The following is a 14,141-nucleotide window of genomic DNA, read 5'->3' as shown; positions in this document are numbered from 1 at the left end:
CTTCTGAAAAATGCTACAATAAATAACATTGAATTGTCAATACGTTTTATGTGCATAAGTGGACTTTAACCATGTAAATGGACTTTTGAAAATTGTGATGATAGTATGTTACATTTACTCACATAAGTCCTTTGAAAATTACCTCATAAGGATGCAAGTCCAATAGAAAGATAGACCCAGTTTAAAACTATCATGGATTAACAACAGTTTAGTTGCTGATGGCTAGTGAAAGACCTAGTTTATGTAGATATTGCACAAATCAAAACTGCAACTAAAATTCAACATCATTTGCAAACAGTAATCTTGATTGAGTTGCTTATGAAGAAAGATCAGTCTAAAGCTCCTGAACTACATCTCTACAGTACAATGATTCAGAACCTAGAAAATCATCTAGTTTCCTTCAGAACCATTGGGATTATTAGTAATAGTGTGATGCAGAATGGAGGACTATGATGGATTACTAAATGGCCTTTATCTTCTTTTTGTTCCCTTTCCCTAAGATCTGCTCCCTAGTGTTCATGTCAGGTCTCAGTAATATGATGTAACACTTGGGTAAGAAAATACAAATGAGAATCCCTGCACTAGAAGAGATGATCCCAAAGACCTCCACAGCAACTGTGTTTTTCCCCTGAGTGCTCAGATAGCCTGGGATGAAGGACAGCCAGACACTCAGGAACACGAGCATGCTAAACGTGATCCATTTGGCCTCATTGAAGCTGTCAGGCAACTTGCGTGCAAGGAAGGCCACTAGAAAGCTGACACAAGCCAACAACCCCATGAATCCCAGCATGCACCAGAAAGCAACATCTGAACATTCACTGCACTGCCATATGATAATTTCAGTCTTCAGTTTCATGTTCTTCTCTGGGAAGGGAGGGCAAAGCAGTAGCCAGGTGACACAGATGAGGACCTGAATAAGAGTACAAGAAGAAACTGTACCAATGGGCACCTGAGGTCCTACCCACCCTCTCAAGTTACTGTTGGGTTTGGTTGCATTGAAGGCAATGACTACCATAATGGTCTTGGCCAACACACAAGAGATACAAAGGACAAATATGGTACCGAAGGCAGGTTGACGAAGCAAGCAGGTTATTTGCTGAGGATCCCCAATGAAGAGCAGAGAACAGAGAAAACTCAGCATCAATGCTCCTAGGAGTAGGAAGGAGAGCTCACGATTATTGGCTTTGGTGATGGGAGTATCTCGGTACTTGATGAAAATGCACAATATGGCAGCTGTGATGAGGGAGAAGGAAATCGCAACAATAGCCAAGATGATTCCCATGACCTCTTGATAGGAGAGGTATTCTATTCTCTTTGGGACACATTCACTCCTTCTCTCATTGGGCCACTGATCACTTGCACACTGCCAACAGATGGTTGAATCTAGAAATTAAAAAATCAAATATTCATGTTGTATGGAAAGAAAATTCCCCTCTGCTGTAATGAGAAGTTCTTTCTAAAGAAGCAACTGAACATGGAAGTACCTGACAGTTTCTGATGATGTTTTAATTTTTCAATTCCACCAGGTAATATATTTGGAAATTATTGATTATTTTTACAATATATTTACAAATTAAAGATTGCAGTGAATATCGCTCATGTGATTGGGTGAAATCATAAACTGATAGTGGCTATCTTGGCTATGGCAACCAAAGATCTTCTACTAGCCATGGAGGAGAAACTGTTTAAATCACTGCTGTGGTGGAATACTACGTTCAGAGCCTGATGATCATCAGGAGGGTCCTTGTCATTTCTACAGTCATTTCTACAGTAATTAAGAATATTGGTGAGGAATGTTTAGTTTGGTGGCTATAAATTCACCTTTTGTTCCTTCTCCAGCAGGCATGATAATAGCCATAATAACTGATAAACTATCTATGTTCAAGGAATTCATGTCCCTATTCGGGCACCATTAAGATTGTCATTTGTACATCCTAGCCTTGACCAAATCTTTTTACTTCAAAACTAGAGGCTTCATTCCCTGAATGCAGCAGAAATCTCAGTTAGTGTCACTCTAGTATTATTTAAATAGAGTGGGTCATTCCAACACTATGGATCCATTCATGAGGTCATAATGGCTTTAACTAGCTGGATATAATATTGTGCTATTTTCCCTTTCATGAAATCCAATACATATAATACTTCTACTTTGCATACCTACTACATTGGAAATCTCCCCCTCTGCACATGGGATGCAGTCAAAGCAGCAGAGGGGCTGCCCCTGCTGAGCCGCCTTCCTGTACCCGGGGCCACAGCTTTCGCTGCACATGGAGCGTGGTACCTGGAAATGGATGGAAAGAGAAGGAAATCTTTTCTAGATCTAATTTATATTGAAAAGAGCTTACATGAAAAAGTATATTTTTAATTGATTAGATGACAATTGAAGATTTATTGGAAATAAGGAGGATTGGCTCTAAACCACTCACATATGCTTTTGTCTGCAGTAGATTTTTGCTGGAAAGGTATGTGCAAAGATTTGAAAATACCATCCACATGCAAACTTTCCCTCCTCCAACCTAAACATACCCTCAGGAACATCTCCACTCAATGTATGGAGTAGAGGTGTGGCCCCATGGTTAGAGCAGGAAGCTGAGAACCAGCATTCAAATCCCACTGCCAGTCTTTGTGACATTGGACAAGTAAGTTCACATTCTAGGCTTAGAGCCTCAGTCACAGAGGGTTTTGAGAAAATTCTAGCTCTTGCTTTGTGTATGTTGGGTTTATACCTCTGTGTGTCGAGTATTCCATTGGATGGTGCTCACGTTGATGTTCAACTCTTGACCTTTGGGTGCTCTAGAGTTAAAGCTTCCCACCTTTACAGATTGGATGCTGCCATCAGGATTTGGTTGCCAATTAATGATGTCATATACAGCAGGAGGGTCACCATTGTTATCAAAATATATCTCTTCCCCCATCTTGTTAACAAAGTGAACTTTTTTCATGTAGTGTAGGAGCTGGTGATAAAAAAAAATTTTGGTATCATAGTTGTGCGGATGGTGTAGGCAGACAATGGAAGAGTTAATCATTTTTCTCATTTCAACATTGTAAAATTATGCACCTGAAAGAACCTAGGCCAGAAGTTCAGGAAACTGTAACTGTCTCTTTATTTGTGGAGGAGGTGGACAACAAGGGAAGCTTCCTCAGTCAGCTGTCCCTGCAGTATGTCTCAGCTCTGTCTTGGAGATCCCAATTGAAGTCCTCAGAAGGTGGAATGACTAAGCAATGATCTTTTGTTGGTTGCTCGGAAAATACAGGGGGCAACTTTCAAACTGTTGTCATTCAGACAAACAATATATGTATTTTTTACCCGTACCATTGCACCAACTCTGAAAGTTAAAATATGAGTTTGCTTTTGCTTTAAAACTTGCTGTGGGTACAAAATGCTGTATGTGTGATTGCTTGCAGCTGCATTTTTTGCAGTTAGAATTTTTCTGGAAAAGTAAGTACATAAATTTGAAAATGCTACCTATACTTCATTTGTTATGTTTAGTTTTAGTTTAGTAAAAAAAATTTTATGCACACTGCAAGTAGGTTTGAGGCAGATTGCAACGTATAAGAGCATACATAACATAATACATACAAAAATAAAACAAACATAAGTAATGCACAAAAACCTACTTTCACCTGGAAAAGAAACTATGCTTGCAAAAGATACATCAGCAAACTGAACCTACTAACGACATCAAGAGTATAAGCAACAGCCAATGGGCCTGATTAAACAGAGAGGTTTTTAAGGCCTTTTTGAATCAGCTGTGACAATCAAAAGTCTGAATCCTAACCGGAAGGGAGTTCCAAAAAATGTGCCCAGCAATTGAAAAGTTCCGTTCTCATGTAATATCTAAATGTGCGGATTTTATAGAAGGGATCTCCAACAAGACGTTTTCAGATCTTAGGGAGTGTGAGGGTCTTTAAATTCACAACAACTAGTTCATCCAACAGTTGGGATCTGCATGGATGACTCTGTGAATCAATGATGTTAATTTGTTTTTCTATCTGTATTTAATTGGTAGCCAAAGGAAAGGGTATAGATTGGGAGAAATATGATCTTGTGTTGGAGTTCCTATTAGATTCTTAGAATACATACTGCGGCATTTTGAACCAGCTCCAAAGGTTAAAAAGCATATGCAGGAAGACCATTATAAATCATATTACAATAATCTAGGCCCATTAAGACAAGCACTTGAAAGGTCATCCAAAAGTCACCTGGTTCCAGAAATAGTTTCACTCTTCTAACCATATACATAGTTTAAAAAAAGAGGATTTCACCACAAATTTAATATGACATGTTAATGTCAGACCAATGTCAAGAAATCACTCCAAGATTGCATCCTTGTTGCTGGACCAGAATGTTGTTGTCTCTAAAATTAAGTCTAGATGGAATATTGCGAACAGGAAACTTACTAAGAATGACAATCCATGTTGTAACCAACTATTCGCATACTGCAGACATAGTGAAACAAGTCTAAAAGATTCTAACTAAGAGCATATATTTGATAATTAACTCCAAAACAAGCAAAAATCTTGCATATTGGGGCAAAATAGATGTTGAAAGTATCACTGACATGGATGAACCATATGGAACCCCACTGGTTACATCATTCCAGTAAAACAAGCATTCCCTTATCACACTTGCTGGGATCTGTTAGCCAAAAATGATACAAACAAATTATAAACTGTACTTGAAAGCCATAAGGATTTCAGTCAGGTCAGAAGGTGTAACGATCATGGGGACCTCAGTCAGTCAGGTCAGAAGATGTAACGATCATGGGGACCTCAGTTATTAATGTCAAGAAGCCTCTTACCCTTTAAGAAAAAGCCACCTTACAGAGCAGAAGAATGCAGCCAGAAGCCTCTGAAATGAGACTTGGCTTAACTCTCAGAAACACAAAGTTGTCTAATAGAAGATAATACAGCCTCTCCCAGGAGGCATTTCCTGTACATTAAATGCCATCAGTTAGAAGACTTGGAAGGCGTCCCAGACAGCAAACCAAACCAAAGTTCTTTGTAAGCTGTTAAATTATTATAGGTTTCCAGCATAGAAAAATAATAAGCTTTAATGTTTATAATTTAATCCTTAATTACATAATTGCAAAGTAGTTAGATAGCTAAGACAGGAAGCCTGGGCATACAACCAGCTAAATGTAAATAGATAATAATTCTTTGTTTATAAAGCTCTATCTAAGACTCTGTATGTAAATCCATATCTCTAAGAAGTTTCTGTTTATAAATCTGATGTTGTTTGTAAATTTGACATTGATAAGTTACAGTTCATATATTCATGAGTCTAAAAGCCACTATCAATAAATCTGTATGGGACTATAAAAGTCTATAAATTTAAACAAATAAAAAAAGATATAAATATGCTGATAATTATGAACTTGAGATTGCTGTCTATTTCTGCTACATCAGGGGGCAGCAGTCCTAGACAGATTTACCTGTATAGATAAGATAACCATTTCTTTTTTTCTGTATCTATTTTAGAAACGATTTGATCAATGTACTCACATAAAATAAACAAGCATGTTCTTTTACTGAATATTATTTTGTCTGATTACTGAGTTGCTTTGTCCTTATAAATAATTATTGATTTCACTAATACATTATCTCTTAGGAGCAATAATGAGTTACACCTATATGACATGGGATCCTAAAAAGAGAGACTGACCTATAAAAGTACTCATGACATAGTATGAACCTGAGACAAAGGATCATGTGATCGGGGGTATTGAAAGTGGTGGAGATGTCCAGAAAGACCATAACTTAGTCCACACTACATTTGAAACTCCAGATAATAGTGTCAAAACTTGAGAACAATAGGGTTTCTATACTGTATAATTTATGGATCCCAAGCTGATAACAATCAATAATAGCATAGGACTCAATGAAGTCCATAAGTTGTACCAATACCACACATTCAATTATTTTTGCCAGCAGTGGAAGAGAGGAAATTGTCCTGTAAATAGCCAATATGGAATGATCAGCATTATTGTTTTTTTTAAGAATAGGCCATACTGAAGCTTCTTTCAGGAAAGATTCCAGAAGATAGAATAATAAATGCAACAGGATCACTAACCTCATCTCTCATAAGTTTAATTAAAGAGGTAGGACAAGGATTTAGGGGACAGGATGAAGAGTTCATCCATGCCAAAATATGTGTTACCTCAATATTAATTGTTACATCAAAAGTGTCCCAATTCAAAGCTGATTGGATATCTACTATAGTTGATAAAGTCACATCAATTGTAAAATAATGCTGTATATCCACTATTTTGGAAACAAAGAAGTTAGTGAAATCATTACATTTTTCAGAAGAAAACTCAAGAGAAAAAGATGACCCAGAAGGTCTCATGATCAAAGATTTCACTACCTGTACTAACTAGTTGGGATTATTTCCTAATGAGCAAATCCTATGTGTTGCTTCTTAGTGCAATTAAGCTTGGCATGATAGGCTGCCAGCTTTCGGTAATAAACAGTCTTTGTAATCTTAGAGGGATACTTCCTCTAGTGTCACTCTTATCATTGTGATTGTTGTTTTATTACTCTTAAAGTGTTTGTGAACCAAGGTTCAGATTTTGAACGCTGGGTCTGAACAATTTTCTTTGGTGCAATGTTATCTAAAATACCAAGATAGTTGAGTTCCATGAATCAACAGCAACGTCTACATTATCTAAGAAAAGCTTGGATAAGAGGGATTCTTTAAATATTTTGGGATCGATATAACCACATTTATAAATTGAAGTGTGGTGGTTTGAATCATTTATAATCTCTTGCTTTTTTTAAATTGAGCAAGTAGTCTCAAGCAGAAAATGGTCTGACCATGCAATCCTGAGCAATAAAGTTTCGATTAACAAATATTATATCAAGAGTGTGACCAAGATTATGTATAATGTAACCCCTTTTCAGGGGTTTTGCTGTTTCTCCTAAGGCCATAAAAGTATTTTTTATTTGGGGCTACTCTTTACATCCTATCCCTTCTTTCTGCAGATTCCAGGGAGGGAGTTCTTGCTGTGGGGGTAAAGAAAACCCTTCATGGCCCAGGTGATGGAGTGTTTCCACTTAACTGTAGGTATTTCTCTGGTATTGTATTCCCCTCAGGGACAGAGAAGCTGGACACAGACTGGGTGTTCAAATAAAGTTTACAGATTATTTCCAAAATGTCAATCACTGTCCCACAGACTTTTCGCAACTGCAACTCTGCATTTGAACTATTTACATAGTCTTTCAGCAGGGACTCTAAATTCTAGGCAGCAATGCCTTCTCTCATTGCAGCTAAATGAAGAATTTCTAGAGGAGGGATGGACTCTAGTGAAAACTGCACTGGTTTGAAACAAGTTTTAATAATGGCTATTAGACCTTCTCCCTCTCTACCCGTTTATGCTTGAAAAAGCATCAGATAGATACGAGGGGCAATCTGGTTGAGTAGGACATGCTTATTTTATTTTAATCTAAACATTCTTATTTTATTTTATTTAAATATTGATTATTGCTCTAATTTCTAGGCGGCAATGCCTCCTCTGGTTGCAGCTAAGTGTTTGTACATTTAGCTGCAATGAAGAAGGGAAATTTTCAGACAGCCAATTAACGCAGATTAATACTTTTGGCCTGAATAATTTGCTTTGACACTTGTTCGACCCATACAACTTTACACTTACTGTTGTTTCTTACCTGCCATGGTTTGAAAGTCCTTATGTCAGCGCATGTGTGATTGATGAAGGGACCTTTCCCTGGGACACAGGACTGCATATCTTGAAGGCCATGGGCCACGGAATAAACTGCATTGTAGACATTGTAACTAGTGCTGATGTCAAATTCACGTGGAATTTTACCATTAAACTCTTTCAGTTTCTCAGTGCCTGTACACATGATCATGGGTGTGCTGACAACCATGTTGGCCAAGATGGTCAAATTGTTCTCTGAGTCAGGCCAATAGCACCTGAAAACCTCCTTCCATAAGAGTTTGATAAATATGTCAGTTGGAGAGGTGGAAGGATGAAGTTTGAGAAGGAATTCCTTGAACCCTGGCATTACACCTTCATGTACTGCAAACCCAATGGTACCAGTCAAAATAGAAGCATATTGTCTCTTTAATAGGTGGAAGGCACTTGACCAAGCATCAGAAATTATCCATACCTTGCCAGTAATGTTTGCTCTGGATAGCTCCTCTATCACTGGCATGAAGTAAGTGTATGAAGAATAAACAAGTATGATTTTTGCAGTTGATCTCTTGACCACATCCAAGATTAACTTGAGTTCCATAGATGTGGAAACCATAGGGAATGTTTCATGAAAGGCAATGCAAACACCCAGCTTTGACAGCTCCATTTTCAAGATCTGTGATCCAAGAGTCCCATAGTCACCTGCACTGGACAGCAGCCCCACCCATGCCCAGCCAAAGTGGACTACCATCTTGGCCAGTCCCAGGGCCTGAATGCCATCACTGGGAAGCATTCGGAAAAAGGATGGAAATTGGAACTTGTCACTAAGCACTGGACTCGTTGAGAAATAACTTAGCTGAAAAAGCAGAGGGTTTAGTGAATAGAAGGAAGGGGCCAGATTTCTTAAAACAGAAACAGGTTGAGAATTTTCTAATATTCCAATACTATAAAAATAATATCATCATTATTACATAGGTGTCTTTATATCATTTTTATCTTAACCATGGGTAAAAGCATCAAGAGAGGACCTGATCTTGGAAATAAAAGGAATTTGATTATTTTGAAGAAGCTATCTGTTGTTGGGCTACCTAAGTAGTTTTGTTCACATGCAAACTTAATTTTATCTATTCACTCACGTTGATAAAATTATTCTTGAGCATAAGGAAAAGTAAAACTTTTCCATTGGTCTATGAGTGCTTGTAGAATTCTTGATCTTCACAGCTACCATTATTTCCGTACTACTAACCTTGTTGCTGATTTCAGATAAGGAGACCTTGTCTTACCTGGGTGTACCTGTAAAGTCCCAAAACCCTTGCAATAGAAATGGAGCATGATGAAGTGGATTCTCCAATGAGGGCTGCCAATGAAGCTTGGCTTTGCCACCGATAGTTCAAAATGGGCTTCTCCTGCCCTGTCAGCATCCACATGGTGCCCCTCAGAGTTTTAGTGATTGAGTTGCAGGTGTCGTAAATCTGGAAGCCCAGACTGATGTTGGGGAGGAGGGATTGGTCTTGATTAATTTCATTTATGGAGAACACCATGGCTTGAACCCAGCTATATGCCTTAGTGTCAACTCTGAGGAGCAAATAGAATTCCACACTCAGGAAGTGTGTGCACTCATGTGAGGGTAATAATCATTTTTAGTTGTCTCAAGCCTTTGTGTTTTTGTGTTTTGGCTTCCAGATTATATCTGCCTAGCTTCTAGGCCTTGCGTTCTTTGTCTGCATTCTGGGCTTTGTTTTCTCAATTCTCATAAGGAAGCTGGAGTTCCAGTCCCTGGCTATGGCAGTGTAATGCATCTTTGTCCATTACTGGTCACCCTAACCTGTATATCTAGTAGCATTTTAGAAATAATTAGTAGTTAGCAGTACCAGATCTTTGACTCTGATTTCTGTGCTTATTGCTTGTGACATCATTAGATGAATACCAGGTGACTGGCTGATGAGGCAATGAAAGCAAAAAATACACAGGGAAAGACACATTTTTCACAAAAAAAGCAGCTGACTGTGTCAAATAATATGAAGGTCTATATTCAGAGGCATTTAGCTAGATAACTCACAAGATATTCAACTATGTGCTGACTTACTTTTGAATATTTTCCCCACATTCAGCTAAGCCTACTGTAACTTAGAAGTGTCCCAGGGGCATTTCTGGGAGGAGTTAAGTTAACCAGTCAAGTCATCTGATTAACTCTGATAAGTTTTTAAATGGCTAAACAATCACTGAATATGGACTTCATGGGTTATAGCCAGTAAACTGAGGCATATATGAGTTGGGGGTGACAATGCAGAGATGCACACAGGAAAGTGGCACCCTCAGAGAATCATGTATTTAGACACAAGCAGCATCCATAGAGCATTACAGAGCAGACACAAATACAAATCACCCTTGGAGAGTTATGGAGCAGAAATACACATACACATATCACCCCCGGAATTAAGGGAAGAGGTATCTGCACACACAGTCTGAAGGCAAGGGGAACCACAGAGCAGAGACATACAAAGGCTGTAACAGCAGAAGCAATCTTACACAGCTAGGAGACTTCTAAAACAGTATAGAAAACGTTTAGCACAGTGCAAGGTGAAGCTGAAAAGTAGACATCTTACATATCGTAGAGATCTGGCTGTCCAGCGATCTGAATGTCTGGTCTCAGGCAGCTGAGGTGTACAGGAATTAATCCTCCAATCAGGATGTCCCCGTCTTGCACAAAGCCCACCTCTTTCTGGCTGTGGAGAGCGCAGCCCGGGGACAGGGAGGAAGCATTGCAGAGAGGAGGGGGGATCACCAGCAGAACCATCAACCCAAGAAGTGCCATGATGCAGTCTGGCATTCGGGGCAGGCTGAGAAAATAGTAATAATCAGCAGAAACACTCGAGATATTTACAATTGTTCAGTAGTACATAGGATTTCATGGAATGTGATAGAAACAAAAGCTATCAGACAAGCCCTACTCTTCTTCCCACCCCTAATAAAAGGGAAACCAATCAAAATCCTTTCAGACAATGCCACAGTGGTAGTATATGTAAAAAAGCAAGGAAGCAGCCTATGACCACACCTGTCTAAGTATGCTCAATCGCATCTGATTTTGGAAGCCCAGCAGGGTTGGCCCACAGCCAGACAATAGCAGCTGAAGCAAGCAGGCTATGTCGGTTGGTAGAACTAAATCTATGGTTCCTATCAGCTTTCCACATCATGGGACTTGAGAATGTGCAAGCTGACTTCCTCAGCAGAAACAGGCTAGTTGCAGAGGAAGGGGAACTCAGCTGTGAGGCATTTCAGAAACAGTAAACCAATGGGATCAGCCAGTAATGGATTTGATGGCAATCCAGCAAACGTCAAGACAGACAACTTCTTTGAGTGGTGGAAAGAACCGGGCTCCAGCGGGATAGATGCCCTGATAAGACCTTGGCCGGAGGACATCCTCCTATGTATTTTTACCTTGGCACCTGATAGGAAGGACTCTGAACAGAATAGAATATCATACATCCATGACAATCCTGACCATTCCAGACTGGCCTAGGAGACCATGGTATATAGTCTTGATAAGACTACTGGCGGGAACCCCAGCATGACTTCCCAGAGCATGTAGCCAATAATTGCAAGGCTGAATTCCAATGGAAGACTGTTCTCCAGTTTGTCTTATGGCCTGGCACTTGAAAGGGCATGCTTGTATAGGAATGGCTACTCCCACATAGTCATTGCTGAAGGCACAAAAAATATCTATCTCCCTTGTCTATACCCACATTTCGTGGCTGTTTGAGAATTGCTACTGAAATTTGTGGGATTTCCCCCAGGAAGAAGACTTTTCATACATCTTGGATTTTATCCAGAAATCGCCGGACAAAGGGTTAGCTCTTAGCTCTTTGAAGGTACAGGTAGCAGCCATATCCTGCTGCAAAGGACCAAACAAGAGCTTGCAGGTAGTTGCAAACCCAGACATAGTCCATTTTTGTAGAGAGGTTAAGCATATTAGACTGTTTTTTGACAAATGGTTCTGCAATTGGAACTCAATTTAGTTCTTAAAGCTTTAGTGGGCCCTCCCTTTGAATCAATAAGACAAGCTTCTCTAAAACACCTCTGCTTAAAGATGTCTTTTGTAGAGGCTTTCATTTGGCTAGAAATATACAAACCCTGTTTTGTAGAGACCCTTTCTTGGTCTTTATACTAGCCTCGGTCACTTTCTAACCATTCCTCTCTTTTTTGTCCAAGATGATGTCTCTGTTTTATCTAAAGCAGTTGGCATCCCTTCCAACCTTTAAGAATAACAAGTTAAGAAATAAAAATGCCAAACTCAATCTTTTGGACATCCGGCAAGTATTCTTAATATACTTAAAAGTCACAAACCTCTTCTGAAAATCTGACAAGTTATTACTATATGAAGGCCCATGGAAGGGAAAAGCAGCCTTCAAGCTGACACTAACTAAATGGACCAAAGAAGCTTACCTACTCAGAGGTAAATAAGCACTAGCTATACTTCGGGCACACACCAACAGAACATAGGCAGCATCAGGAGCAGAGGTTTCATCGGTGGCCCCATAGGGCGACCATCTGATCTCTATTCCTTTACTAAACTTTACAGACTGAACTTACTGGCAAAGTCAGATGCAGCCTTTAAAGCAAGCATCCTTATGGTAGCACTCTCTTCCTCCCATCTGAAGTAGTAGCAGTTTGTGTACTTGCCTGGTGCTTGTATCCTGGATTGGCCACTGTTGGAAACTGAATGCTGGGCTTTATGGACCTTCGGTCTGACCAAGTATGGCAACTTCTTGTTCCTATGTTCTTACTTTCCATTAGTAAAGACTGGTCTAACAGGAAAATAAAGAAGGTGAAATTTAATCTTACTTGATGATTTCCTTTCCTTGAGTCCTGCTAAACCAGTCCAAGGCCCACCTTGAAATACGGTGCTGCCAGAACCTAGCACAATGCAGAAATTATGCTCTATCTTCCCTCCATTCTATGCCTATTTCTCTTGAGGGGGATAGAAGGTACAAATTCCATTCCTTCCTTTAAAAAAGAAAAAAAGAGGACACATATATTCATATCAGTACACAGAGATCCAATCAGCTTTTCTCTCTCTCTCTCTCTCTCTCTCGTCAAAAAAGCTTTATTGTAATAATAAAATACCAATACAATAAAAAACCGAACTCATCTGGTTAAGGAGAAACTCATCCATAGTTAAACCTTACATCAAGTCCGAGACTTATAAATCTAGATAGATGAAAATGTTACTATGAAAAGACACATAAAGAAATTAATCACAACAGGATAGGCAAAACTCCACATCTACATAGACTGAAACCATTACTAACTATCAAAAACGTCCGTATGGTTGGTTCTACATTCTCTAATTTTCTCAAATATAGATTACTGTAACTCCCTGCTATTAGGACTCCCAATTAGCCTATGAAAAAAATTACAACTACTACAAAATGCAGCGGCAAGACTTTTAATCGGAACCAGGAAATTTGACTACATCACACCCTTGCTAATAGCACTGTATTGGCTGCCTATACAATGCAGAATCTATTTCAAAGTTTTAACCTTAATTTTTAAAATCATCCACAATGATAACCCAGGACTAATAGGCGTGATGCTTCAACCATATGCACTGCAAGAAACCCTAATGTTCCAAAACAAAGGACTATTAACTGAAGCAAATAAGTGATCGCATGTTCTCCAAAGCAGGCCCGAAACTATGGAACTCGCTACTGGAGACAGAAAAAAAAGACATTCAAACGTGAATTAAAAACTTGGCTATTTAAAAACACTTATAATCTAAATTAAATGCTAACAGAATGGAGAATCAATAATAATAAGAACAAAAACAATACCAAGTAAAGAGAGAACTAAGTAGCTCATGACACTCCCTCTACATCTATGCAAATTACTAAACAAAATCCCAATCCTAATAAACCCATAGTACCCCTCCTCAGTTAAGAAGTAAAAGAACATAACACTAGATTCACATGGGCCACTTTTAACTTGTGTGCTGCAATGTATATATCTTAACAAATTATGTATTTTGTCTAATCAGATGTAATACCCAAATGTATCTTAACTATGTGCTATACTAAAATGTGTAATACCAAAGTATGTAATGACCCAACGATGAATGTTACTTTTGTAAACCGTTGTGATCTTCTCTTGGAATGATGGTATATAAAATAGGGATGTGAATCGTTTTCCATATCGTCTTAACGATAGAAATCGTGTGGCAGGGCAAGAAAATCGTCTTAGGCACGATTTTTTAGTTAAAAAATCGTTAAAAATCGTTTTTTCCGATTAGTGCGCACTAACTCGAGTTAGTGCGCACTAACGGCAGTTAGTGCGCACTAACTGGGAGTTAGTGCGCACTAACTGAAAATGATACAATTTGACACTTTTCAGGTCAGTTAAGGTCAGTTTAGGAATGAATATGTATTCCTATTGGCTGCCCTCTTATTTATTCATGTTACCAAGTTTCCTACTGACAGTATATGGGGGATG

At 38.9% G+C, this 14,141-nt stretch overlaps 1 protein-coding gene across 1 annotated transcript; it reads right to left on the bottom strand.

Annotated features, from left to right (window-relative positions):
- Nucleotides 1–460: 460 nt before the first annotated feature.
- LOC115077436 (extracellular calcium-sensing receptor-like) lies at nucleotides 461–10,485 on the bottom strand. The gene is made up of 6 exons (XM_029579726.1): nucleotides 10,262–10,485; nucleotides 9,527–9,593; nucleotides 7,666–8,511; nucleotides 2,727–2,954; nucleotides 2,158–2,281; nucleotides 461–1,383 (listed from the first exon to the last, which is right to left on the bottom strand). Exons 1-6 carry the CDS (start codon nucleotides 10,483–10,485, stop codon nucleotides 461–463), a joined length of 2,412 nt encoding a protein of 803 aa, XP_029435586.1.
- Between the last annotated feature and the right edge of the window lie 3,656 nt (nucleotides 10,486–14,141).

The sequence above is a fragment of the Rhinatrema bivittatum genome, chromosome 16 (assembly GCF_901001135.1).
Source record: "Rhinatrema bivittatum chromosome 16, aRhiBiv1.1, whole genome shotgun sequence".
NCBI lineage: Eukaryota > Metazoa > Chordata > Amphibia > Gymnophiona > Rhinatrematidae > Rhinatrema > Rhinatrema bivittatum.
The sequence above is the reverse complement of the archived record's forward strand: the minus strand, read 5'-3'. Positions and strand labels throughout refer to the sequence as shown.

Excerpts from the sequence above, each read along its gene's own strand:
- LOC115077436 (XM_029579726.1), bottom strand. The coding sequence starts at position 10,485 with ATGCCAGACTGCATCATGGCACTTCTTGGGTTGATGGTTCTGCTGGTG. Across the intron at positions 2,955-7,665 it reads GGACTTTCAAACCATGGCAG|CTCCTACACTACATGAAAAA; the intron begins GTAAGAAACAAC and ends TTTTATCACCAG. Across the intron at positions 1,384-2,157 it reads GGAGATTTCCAATGTAGTAG|ATTCAACCATCTGTTGGCAG; the intron begins GTATGCAAAGTA and ends TTTAATTTCTAG.